At 55.1% G+C, this 12232-nt stretch overlaps 1 protein-coding gene across 1 annotated transcript in view; it reads right to left on the reverse strand.

Moving 5' to 3' along the window:
• Positions 1-472: 472 nt before the first annotated feature.
• Spire2 (spire type actin nucleation factor 2) overlaps positions 473-12232 on the reverse strand; it is a 30702-nt gene continuing 18942 nt past the window's right edge. The window contains exons 9-15 of the mRNA XM_047529974.1: positions 11834-12023; positions 10806-10921; positions 7182-7316; positions 6990-7057; positions 1895-1922; positions 1228-1343; positions 473-864 (exon numbers count right to left, since the gene is read on the reverse strand). Of these exons, the coding sequence (XP_047385930.1) occupies positions 642-864; positions 1228-1343; positions 1895-1922; positions 6990-7057; positions 7182-7316; positions 10806-10921; positions 11834-12023 (876 nt within the window). The 3' untranslated portion in view covers positions 473-641. The remainder of the gene's footprint in view (positions 865-1227; positions 1344-1894; positions 1923-6989; positions 7058-7181; positions 7317-10805; positions 10922-11833; positions 12024-12232) is intronic.

Genomic DNA, 12232 nt, shown 5'->3' on the forward strand with positions numbered 1-12232 from the left:
TCCTCTGCTCCCGGCCACCACAAGGCGAGCAGCTCTGCTCTGCCACATGCTGCTGCCTCACCACAGGTCCGGAGTGATGGGGCCAAGCAACCATTCCCAGAATAAATCCTCCCTGCTTTTGTCTGTCTCAGGTATTCTGTCACAGAGATGGGAAGCTGGCTCACACCCCTCCTAAGGGAGAGCAGAGACAGGCAGGGTGCTCTGCTCCACCTGGGAACTAAGGTGCCTTATCCCAACCTGGACATCCACCCAGGGAGGGGAAACTGCCAGTTCTCACTCCTGAGGTAGTGAACTGGAAGACAGACCTGGAGCCCTAGCACCTGGAGTCTTCTGTCCTCCCTGCTCAGTGAGAAGACCTATCCCCTGTCCCCTCCCTGTCCCTCCAAGGAATCCTGAAAGGAACCACCCCTGCCACCCAGGGTCTTAGAGTGAGCCTGGCCCCAAATGAACTGTGGGGCCAGGAAACCATGTGTATAAATATAGAGGCTTGTGCATTTATTATGTAAAGGCATCTACGTATGTGTATATGTACATGCACAGCTCAGGAGCAGATGGGGCCGTGCCCAGCACTGGGAGCAGAGCCTCCGCCTGCTGCAGGCCGGAGCCTGGTCCCTCCCTGGAGGCCTGGCCACCCTGGGTCGTCACTGGAAGTCAAGAGTCCTATTGTTGGGGATGTAGAGGGACTGCGTCTGGCGGCTGCGGCGAGGCGTGGCATTGAGCACATCCACGCTCTTGCGGCTGGAACGCACAACATCGGCCACGAAGCTGGTGCAGTCACTGCAGACGTCCTTCAGGGTGCAGCCGTGGGCATAGATGTGGGGGAACTCCTCCTCCACACTTCGCCACTGGGGCCCCTGCAGGGGTCTGGGGCAGGGTGGGGGTCAGGAGAGGACTGTCAGGCAGAGGAGCAGGCAGGGCTCAGACACCCCACGGGCCTCTGCAGGTGCCCAGGCTGCCCTGCTGCCTGCCCCTCCCCTTCTTCATCACAAACCCACAGGGACTTGGGGGAATCAGCATGCCTAGCAAAGAGCGCCCCAGAGGGGCTCCTGACAGAACCACCCCAGTTCAATTTCCATCTCGCCACTCTGCTCCCCAGCCCTCCAAAGCAATCTCAACTCCACCTCCAGGGGGCGTCCTCACACGAGGTGAGGCCAGCCCTGCCCCGCTCCCAGGTCCCTGCCAACGCCTGACCGCTGCCGACACCAGCACCCAGGCAAGGGAACACACTGGAAGACGTCTCTTCTGGGCGCTGTCGTGGTTTTGGCAGCCTGTGCCCTCGGAGGACTCTCAAAGCCCAGGGTGTAGACAGGGATGTGTGCACACTTCTTAGATGGCATCTTCATCTGCAACACAGGGAGGCGTGGCAGGCCCCACGGAGTGCCTTCTGCTCACTGGGACAGACTTCTTAGGGAGTGGGGACTGTGCCCTTCTATACCAGGAAGGATGCAGTGTTGGCCCTAGACACAAACGGCACTCGACACTGGTGAGGAGGAAGCTGGTTGGTCCTGTCGAGGGTGGGTCGTGAGGAGGGTCTGAACACAGTGGTGGGAGAGTCCCTCCTCAGCGGGCTTGTCTCCAAGCTGGGGCTGACAGGGATGCTTCTGAGCGCCACTGTCCCACTGGTGCACGCCAGCATGTCACCATGCAACCAAAGATCTGGCACAAGGCACTCCTGGGGCAGGAGAGTTCAAGAGGGGCAGCCTCGGGACTCTCACCACTTCCTAAAATGCCTACCCACAGGCCCTTAGAAACAGCAGGCAGGGTTGGAAAGTGTAGGGCAGGGTTCTGCTGGTGACAGCGAGGTGCCTGTGGGGCTGGGTTGCTGGGTACACGCGCCAGATGGCAGAGGCCCACCCCGCTCCCGGGGACCCTGCAGACCCCAGGAGATCCTCACCTTCATGCTACAGGAAGTGCAGACGGCTCTGGAAGGGAATGGAGGAGGCAGTAAAGAGCCAGGAAGGCACGACTGCCTGCTGGGCCCTGCCTCCCGCCTGACCCCGACCACCCGAGCCATCGGCCTGATGCCCGGTGGTCTGGGTCTCCACAGCTCACTCCTGCTCTTTCTCCTCTTCTCCTTGGCTCCCACCCAGTGCCCTTCAGCCCCTCAGTTTTTCCTGGTGCGTCTGACTGGAGTCTTCACGCACCTTCTGCACTGGGGTGTGCCAGACCCGCCTCACGAGAAGCACATCAGAGCACAGCAGCCTCCACGGAGGTGCTGTTTCCAGAAGCAATGAACATGTTTGTAGTCCCATGCCCAATTTTAAAAGTGAAGGCTTTCTTGTAACAATTCAAACACTGACATTACAATTTAGCCCACTAACAGAGGTGATCTCTGTTAGCAACACAGCCTCCATCCTCCAGACTATTCTAGACAAATAATAAAACATACATAATATTTTACAAATGAAAATGAGGTGCTGTGTAAACTATTCTTTAAAGAAACACCAATGGCTCTTCTCCATATTAGCAGAATTTGTCTACACTTGTTTTCTAAAACAATGTGCAATGTTCTCTGGCATGGATGTCCTAAATTAATATTCCATTCACAAATTCCCGGGTTGGGGCTGCAGGTGTGGCTCAGTGGTAGGGCATTTGCCTAGCAGGTGCCAAGGCCTTGGGTTCCATCCCCAGCACCGTATTGAAAAATAATAACAGGGGTTGGGGATGTAGCTAGCTCAGTGGTAGAGCACATGCCTATGTGAGGCACTGGGTTTGATTCTCAGCACCACATATAAATAAATAAAATAAAGGTCCATTTACAACCAAAAAATATTTTAAAAATTACAGCCAGACACAGTGGTGCACTCTTATAATTCCAGCAACTCTGGAGGCCGAGGTAGGAGGATCACAAATTTGAGGTCAGCCTCAACAGCTTAGTGAGTCTCTAAGCAACTTAGCAAGACTCTGTCTCAAAATAAAAAAAAAAAAAAAGGACTGGGGATGTGGTTCAGTGGTAAAGTGCTCCTGGGTTCAATCCTTAGTACCAAAAAGAAAGAAAGAAAAAAAAACTCCGCGATACATTGTTATTAATTTTGTTTTATTTTTTGTATACCTGGTAATCTGTGATTGGGTACCAAAACTTTTTTTCTTGTTGGGTACAGCATGTTTTATTCCTATTCTTTTTTTGGTTTTGTTTTTGTTTTACGGGGGGCCAGGTGAAACTGGGGATCTGAACCAGCAGCATTTAACCACTGAACCCCAGCCCTTTTTATTTTTTATTTTGAGTCAGGGTCTTGCTAAGTTGCTTAGGGCCTTAAGTTGCTGAGGCTAGGCTTGAACCTGAAATCCTCCTGCCTCAGCTTCAGTTGTTGGGATTACGGGAATGCACCACCATGCTCAGCTATTCCTATTCTTGAGCTGTGATCTGGGAAACTGCTAAGATATTGGAAGCAGTTTGGTCCTTTCAGGTATTGCAATATGACTTGTTAGGCCTGGAGCAATGCTGAAACCCAGTGACTTATTCTACATCTGTGTGGCACGCAAGCCCTCCTGCCTTTCCACCTAGTGCTTCAGAGTCACAGCATTTCAGTCATAGCCAGTGGACACAGACACTAGTCTTGGCCCTGTGCACCACGTCACTGTGCCTTTAAGTCTGTGTGTACCCTGCACACATGGTGTGGGAACAGCCCACACCATGTACCTGGAGAAATACCACTGGAGCTGAGCCCAGGAGAGCTCCACCTGGAGACACACCACTGGAGCTGAGCCCAGGAGAGCTCCACCTGGAGACACAGCACTGGAGCTGAGCCCAGGAGAGCTCCACCTGGAGACACACCACTGGAGCTGAGCCCAGGAGAGCTCCACCTGGAGACACACCACTGGAGCTGAGCCCAGGAGAGCTCCACCTGGAGACACAGCACTGGAGCTGAGCCCAGGAGAGCTCCACCTGGAGACACACCACTGGAGCTGAGCCCAGGAGAGCTCCACCTGGAGACACACCACTGGAGCTGAGCCCAGGAGAGCTGTACCTGGAGACACACCACTGGAGCTGAGCCCAGGAGAGCTCCACCTGGAGACACAGCACTGGAGCTGAGCCCAGGAGAGCTCCACCTGGAGACACACCACTGGAGCTGAGCCCAGGAGAGCTCCACCTGGAGACACACCACTGGAGTTGAGCCCAGGAGAGCTGTACCTGGAGACACAGCACTGGAGCTGAGCCCAGGAGAGCTCCACCTGGAGACACAGCACTGGAGCTGAGCCCAGGAGAGCTCCACCTGGAGACACACCACTGGAGCTGAGCCCAGGAGAGCTGTACCTGGAGACACACCACTGGAGCTGAGCCCAGGAGAGCTCCACCTGGAGACACATCACTGGAGCTGAGCCCAGGAGAGCTCCACCTGGAGACACACCACTGGAGCTGAGCCCAGGAGAGCTCCACCTGGTGACACAGCACTGGAGCTGAGCCCAGGAGAGCTCCACCTGGAGACACACCACTGGAGCTGAGCCCAGGAGAGCTCCACCTGGAGACACACCACTGGAGCTGAGCCCAGGAGAGCTCCACCTGGAGACACATCACTGGAGCTGAGCCCAGGAGAGCTCCACCTGGAGACACATCACTGGAGCTGAGCCCAGGAGAGCTCCACCTGGAGACACACCACTGGAGCTGAGCCCAGGAGAGCTCCACCTGGAGACACACCACTGGAGCTGAGCCCAGGAGAGCTCCACCTGGTGACACACCACTGGAGCTGAGCCCAGGAGAGCTCCACCTGGAGACACATCACTGGAGCTGAGTCCATGAGAGCTCCACCTGGAGACACACCACTGGAGCTGAGCCCAGGAGAGCTCCACCTGGAGACACACCACTGGAGCTGAGCCCAGGAGAGCTCCACCTGGAGACACACCACTGGAGCTGAGCCCAGGAGAGCTCCACCTGGAGACACACCACTGGAGCTGAGCCCAGGAGAGCTCCACCTGGAGACACACCACTGGAGCTGAGCCCAGGAGAGCTCCACCTGGAGACACACCACTGGGAGCTGAGCCCAGGAGAGCTCCACCTGGAGACACACCACTGGAGCTGAGCCCAGGAGAGCTCCACCTGGAGACACACCACTGGAGCTGAGCCCAGGAGAGCTCCACCTGGAGACACACCACTGGAGCTGAGCCCAGGAGAGCTCCACCTGGAGACACACCACTGGAGCTGAGCCCAGGAGAGCTCCACCTGGAGACACACCACTGGAGCTGAGCCCAGGAGAGCTCCACCTGGAGACACACCACTGGAGCTGAGCCCAGGAGAGCTCCACCTGGAGACACACCACTGGGAGCTGAGCCCAGGAGAGCTCCACCTGGAGACACACCACTGGAGCTGAGCCCAGGAGAGCTCCACCTGGAGACACACCACTGGAGCTGAGCCCAGGAGAGCTCCACCTGGAGACACACCACTGGAGCTGAGCCCAGGAGAGCTCCACCTGGAGACACACCACTGGAGCTGAGCCCAGGAGAGCTCCACCTGGAGACACACCACTGGAGCTGAGCCCAGGAGAGCTCCACCTGGAGACACACCACTGGAGCTGAGCCCAGGAGAGCTCCACCTGGAGACACACCACTGGAGCTGAGCCCAGGAGAGCTCCACCTGGAGACACACCACTGGAGCTGAGCCCAGGAGAGCTCCACCTGGAGACACACCACTGGAGCTGAGCCCAGGAGAGCTCCACCTGGTGACACATCCCTGCCCTTTTGTTTTCACTTTTCACGTTGAGACAGAGCCTTGCTAGTTGCCCAGCCTGTCCTTGCATCTGCAGCCCTCTTGCCTCAGCCCCCCAAGTCACTAGGATCACAGGTATGTGCCACCCTGCCTGGTCACTGATTCCACTGATTCCACTGAATCTTTAGGACACGCGTAAATAGGCGTCTGTAGAAAGCAGGATAGTAACATCTTAGATGTGCCTAAATGAACGACAAGGCGGTGAACTGCTCTGGCTGGGTTCCAGCGGAACTCTACTTACAAAACAGGCAGGAGCAGATCTGGCCTGCAGGCCACTTGCCAACTCCAGTGGTAGGATGGTTCTTTCCCCAGTTTCAGTCACCTCCTTGCACCCTCTGCTGGCTGCTCAAGGGGGCTTTGAGGGGCGCGTTTTGTGCTGCTGCCCCCTCTCAAGGACCTGCCCTGAGAACTCCAGGCCTGAGAACTCCACTTAACCTTGTCCCCTGCCCTGAGGAGACCCTGGCTCAGACCCAGACGCAGACGTTGCCTGTGTGTTACCAGTGTCTTGAAAACCACTGCTTCACACCCTGTGACTACTTGTTTGTGGATTCCCAGCCAGAAGGTCCTATTCCCCATCTGGGCTGAGAGCTGGAATCCCTTGGCTATTAAAATTTCAGTTAATTTAAATACCACTACAAATGCCATTCCTCAGCCTACTTTTTGCCCAGAACTACCTACCATCTTCAGGTTATCAGCCCCGGGGTTGGGGGGTGGGACACAGAGGGAGGAGGAGAGGCCCTCACACGTGGCCTCCTGGTCTCTAGAAGCCAAGGAGCTGCTACTTTGGCACTGAAGGATGCAGATCTACATGCAGATCTACAGGAAGGCTGGCACTGTGGACATTGAGGGAATGGCGCTGTTGAGAAGAAACACCCAGAGTTCCCAGGCTCACCTGGGAGGGTCCAGGGCTACCCCACCTCCTGCCAGAGCCATCATAACAGACTCCTGCCCAGAGGGCTTCTATGTGTTGGGCATATTGGGCTAAGAGCCCAGACAGCTTCCTGGAACACGTGAAGGAAAATGATGTCCAGGGACAGGTCCCTGGTTCCATTAAAGCCTCAGCCTGCTGTGCCCAGAGAAGCCCACCATGAAAACTGGAGGAGGAGCCTGAGCCCCACAAATCCACCCAAAATAGGTGCAAAGTAAAGAGACGCCTGTCTGGGGGCAGGCATCATTGGCCGCACTAACCAAGCTCCAGGACCCCACAGCATGGTGTGTGACAGCAGCCCACCATCACAGGAGGCTGCCCCTCCGTGTTAATCTGTAGCTGAGTGCTCTGAAGGCTCACCTCTTGCAGAAGAGACAGGTAGGCGGCCAGGAGAACAGCGGGAACTTGGCTCGGCAGCAGCAGCAGATCTGTGAGGGAAGGCGCACTGTGGTCCAGCTGCGTCCACCACCCACTGAGGTCCTGCCCAGTGCTGGCTGCCCCCTGGGCTTCCATCAGGAGGGATCCCACCTTTGGCTGTCCCCAGGCTACTACCTTGCCCCTCTTGAGGCTGCTGCAGAGCTCCTTGTCCTGGGCGAACTTCTCCATCTCCGCCTTCACCAGCACACGACGCACATCCACCACCTCCTCCACCGTCAGAGCCAGGCTTTCCACAGGGTGGCTGAACTCCTGTGGGAAGGGTCCTGCTCATTCAGCCCCAGGGAAAAGGCCTCCCAAGCAGGGGCCCCTACCAGCTTCATCCCTTCCCCGGGGACCCCCTTCCAAACATTCTGGCGGCTTTCTGAAGCCACACAGCTCCCATCTTCTCCAAGGAGGCTTTGTTGTGGCAAGACTCGCACTGCTGGTCCCAGCTCCCTGTCCCCAGCCCTGGCTGGCCATATTCCCCAGGTCCCCAGTTGCCTGCAAACACACACCCTGGGTTGATCAAGACCACCAGAGTCCACCTCAAATCCCCCCCCCTTGGAAGCCTTCAAACTGAGCTCTCCTTCCTCACCACTGACCCTGCGGCAGGTGCCCCATCGGCCCAGCATGGCACGAGGGAGCCTGTGCTGCCTCCTGGTGCTCAGCACGGAACTCTGCGTGGACCTGGCTAAGCTTCGCTTTTCTGTAAAATGGGGTTGTAGTTCAGTTCCCTTGAGGTAATACATACAAAGCCCTTAACCCAGTGCAGGGCACAAGGAGCTCAAAATGCCAGCTCTTGTTCCCAGGGGCCCAGCCTGTGAGGTGCCACAGATGAAGGCTGGTGGTGCTTCACGTATCAGGTTTGCATCAGGCTGTCCCGTGCGGGGCTTCCTGGCATGGGGAGAGTATCTGGGGCCCTGCTTTCTTCTCCACTTGACCCCGGGCCTCTGGCTTCGGGTTCAGGTTCTGTTGCCAATTGCCTATGACCAGGAGTTCTCATGTCAGGTGCAACCATGGCCTGTGGGCAGGGGAAGCACAGTGTGTGCCAGGGCAAGACTGGAAGCCACCAGGCTGTGATGTTGATAGGCAAAATTTTCAGAAGCACTTCCAGGTTTTCAAAACTGAATTTTAAAATATGTCCTTGATTCCTGGACCAAGAAGTGGTTCCTAAGTCCTCTCCCCTTGGGAACAGGCTGCATTTGGTGACCCATGTGCAATGAATAGTGAAAGTGTGTCTGAGACTTGGTCATCAAATACACTGCAGCTTCCACCTGGCTCTCTCTTGGACCACTTGTTTGGGGGACACAGCCACCATGTTGTGAGTATGCTCAGGTGGCCCCCACAGGTCTGAGTGATATGGAGCTGAGACTGCACACCCACAGAAAGAGAGGAGCTGCCTGGGCAGCAACTCTGCAGCCCCCAGACAGTCTTCAGATGGTGATGCAGCCCCTGCTGACAACCCAAAGGCAGCCTTGGCAGACACTGCCAGGGGCCCGCTGGGCTCTTCATGATCTGACCTTCAGGAGCTGTATGGAATGACAAATGTTGATTTCTTTCTTTCTTTTTTGGTGCTGGGGACAGAACCCAGGGGTGCTCTACTACTGAGCTATACCCTCACCTGTTCTACATTTTAAAATATTTATATATATAAATATGATATATATTTTATGTATGTATGTACACACACACACACACACACACACACATTAGGAATTGAACCCAGGGATGCCTAAACACTAAACCACATCCCCAACTTTTTTTGAGAAAGTTTTTGCTAAGTTGCTTAGGACTTACTAAATTGCTGAGGTTAGCCTTGAACTGTGGTCCTCTGCCTTACCTGAGATTATAGGTGTAGCCCCTACACCTGACAATAAATATTGATTTTTAAGAAGCCAAATGGAGGTAATTTTTGGGGGGATGTGGCAGTAGGGATTGAACCCAGGACCTTGCACATGCTAAGCCATGCCTCATCATTTATTTGTTTGTTCATTTACTTATTTATTCAAATTTTTTTTGGCACCAGGGATTGAACCCAGGATACTTAGCCACTGAGTCGCATCCCCAGCCCTTTTTACTTTTTATTTTGAGACAGGGTCTCACTAAGTTGCGAAGACTGGCTTTTTTTTTTTTTTTTTGGTGTCTGTCCAAATTTGCTTTATTATGAGAAATATCACCACAAGGCATTAATGGTGGTCATCTTTAGAATTATTTGTTCGATATGTCTCCCCATTAGGATGTAAGCTTCTGGCACATAGATGGTGCTCAATAAATATTTATTGAGTGAATAAATGAATTCATATGAGGGTATAACATAAGCATCCACCTTGGTTTCAAGGGAAAGGAATGTATTCTCAAGGGGGCGGGTGACATTGAGTCGGAGGGGTGAAGGATGATGAGAAATCAGTAAGTGCAGTGGAGAAGAACGAATGAAATATGAGAACACAAGGAAGAACCACCTACGCAAAGACTCTGAATTGGAAGAGCACGGTGCATTCAAACTTCCAGAAGTAGCCCAGTATCAAAAAGTGGGGGTGGGGTGGGGCACCATGGACTGAAGTCAAGAGATTACAAAGAGCTCATAAACCACTCCTAGGATTTGGAACTTCATTGTAACAGCCATGAGCAGACTTTTAGGGGTTCTCAGCACAAGTGTTTTCATAAAGAACCTTCCAGCTGCTTTGTGGAGAATGCACTGGAGTCTGGTGCTGTGGCAATGAGGAAAACTGCTAGGAGGTCCCTGAGGTCACCCGGGAGAGAGAAGGTGGTGCCCACAGAGATGAAAAGAAGCTGGTGGAATCGGGGGGCTTCTAGGAGTCAGAGTTAAAGGACTTGGAAGATGAGGGATGTGGGGGTGGGAGAGAGGACAAAGTCCTGATTCATCTCAAGATTTCTGGTTTGAGTGTAAGACTGGCTTTTAACCTGCAATCCTCCTGCCTCAGCCGCCCATCACTGGGATTATAGGTGTATGCAGCTTGAGAAGTAATTTAAAATTTTTTTTTAGTTGTTGATGGATGTTTATTTAATTTATTTATTTATATGTGGTGCTGAGAATTGAACCCAGGGCCTCACGCACGCTAGGCAAGTCCTCCACCACTGAGCCGCAACCCCAGCCCAAGAAGTAACTTTCAGGGCAGAGTTCGATGACGAACGCTGAGGGGCAAGCGTCGCCTTCCAGTCACAATCAACGGCAACGCCCTGCACTGACACAGAACACCTGTCCTCTCCTGGGTGTCCTGCTGCCACCCACACCTGGCGGCCCTCCACACTCCCGATGCCCCAGCTCCCAGCCCTGCAGTCCCGTCACTCGCTTCCTAGAGTTACATGCTGTCCAGGTGGGGGCCTCGGGACAGCTCTGCACCAATCTGCATCAACACGGTCTCAGCTGATGGACGGAGCCGGTGGCAGTCCTGGGCAGGGGCAGGGTCTCATCTCTACCAACAACATCCCCTTGGCACATATGTTGCCCTGAAGGCCCGGGGTGCCGGGTTCAGGGCTCATCACTGCCTTAACTCACACCAGGGTCACCCAGCAGGTCCCTGGTGGTGCTCTAACCTTGGGGTCACAGTGCCAATGTGCCCCAGTAGGTGGCAGCAAAGACCAACCTCCCAGACAACACCAGTCACACAACCAGAGGCTTCAGGAAAAAAGCCAGATCCAGTCACACCCCAGGAATGCAGCCTGGATCTCCAGAGCACCAGGTGGTGTCCAGTCGTCATGAAAATTCACTCAAGAGGCCCCCAAGGGCTTGCCACTCACCAACCACAGGTGCCTACTGTCTGCTGCAGAAGCCTCAAGTCTGTCCGCCGAGCTCAGTTTGCTGAGTTGTGGGGAGCTGGGCTCAGGCGGGCAGTAGACACTCACAGGACAGGAACCTGGAAGAACATAGGCCTGTGAGGACCGCCTAGCAGGAGTACTGCTGTGGAGGGCTGTGGATGAAGGGGGTTGTGCCTCCACAGATGGGGTCCATCAAGCTGAGTCAAGTGGAAAGCATGTCACCCGTGTGGGGACCTGTACCAGGGGCATGCTGTTCAGAGGCACAGGGACCCCTGACAAGTCAACACTGAGAGCCCATGGTGCAGCGGGCAGTCTGAGCACCGATGCGTACACACAAGAAGGGTCCTCCTGCCCACATACACGCTGGGGATTTGGGGGCTGGAGAAAAGAGGACAGCTGGCAGAGGGAGAGACCTGGGGCAGAGCACGGTTTAGCACTGGCCTGGCCAAGACCTCCAGACACTGGAAAGGGAAACATCAAGACCAGGGGGTTGTCCTGAGAGTAGCCACAAAGCTGCAGGGGTACTCAGGTAACCATGCAAACCACAAGGAGGCCTGGCCATCCCGGAGGGCTGACAACCTGATACTCTGACAGCTGTCAGTAGAGCCCAGCCCTTCAATGGAAGAACTAACCCTGCCTGCCCAGTAAGCACAGTCCAGTGCTCTGTGCTCTCCAGCCGGAAAGGAGCCCATGGGAATGGTCCATCTGCCTACAAGGGATTCATGCTTCTGTCGACAGAGGACCGGAGGGCTGGTCAGCATCTGGCCAATCAGCTTCCTTGCTATATCCCAGTGTTAGCTGTCTTGAGATACCGTAAGGCTGGGGGTTAAGTTCTTTAGGAAATGTTTTACAATGAATAAAAACGTCCTCAAGTGAAAAAGGGGTGCACCTTCCTGCAGGCACCAGCTCCTGCACCCCACCTGGGGAGCTGCCTGTCAGGAGGGCATGGGACTGAGGCGCCCTGGGCAGAGCTGAGGGTAAGGGCAGGCAGGAGGTGAAGTGGCACTTGCCCTGCTCTCGGGTGCTGGGCCTCCAGGTGTGCACACTGCCTGCTCGGGGCCGGGGTAGCTCCATCCCTCCTGGGGGCTGCGTGGCCGGCTGCAGACCAGAAGCCATTTCATTCCGGAGTTGGGCCAGGTCGTGCTCCGAAAAAGAGCGATCTCGTTTCAGCGCCGCCTCCCCACAGGGAGACTCTTCTTCCTGCAGACACGTCAGATAGAGCCCTGTGCTGGCCATGATGCTCCCAGTGCCTCCCACCTATCCCTGACCAAGGTGCTGGACCCAGGGGTGCTGCTGGGTCCACTGACACATTGTGCTGTCCTCTGCCCACTGCTGACCCTCCCATCTACCGGAAAGTTCCTGACAAGTGCCTTAATAACCAAACCATTCACGGAGGCCTTTGGAAAGTC

This window comes from Sciurus carolinensis, chromosome 16 (genome assembly GCF_902686445.1).
Source record: "Sciurus carolinensis chromosome 16, mSciCar1.2, whole genome shotgun sequence".
Lineage (NCBI taxonomy): Eukaryota > Metazoa > Chordata > Mammalia > Rodentia > Sciuridae > Sciurus > Sciurus carolinensis.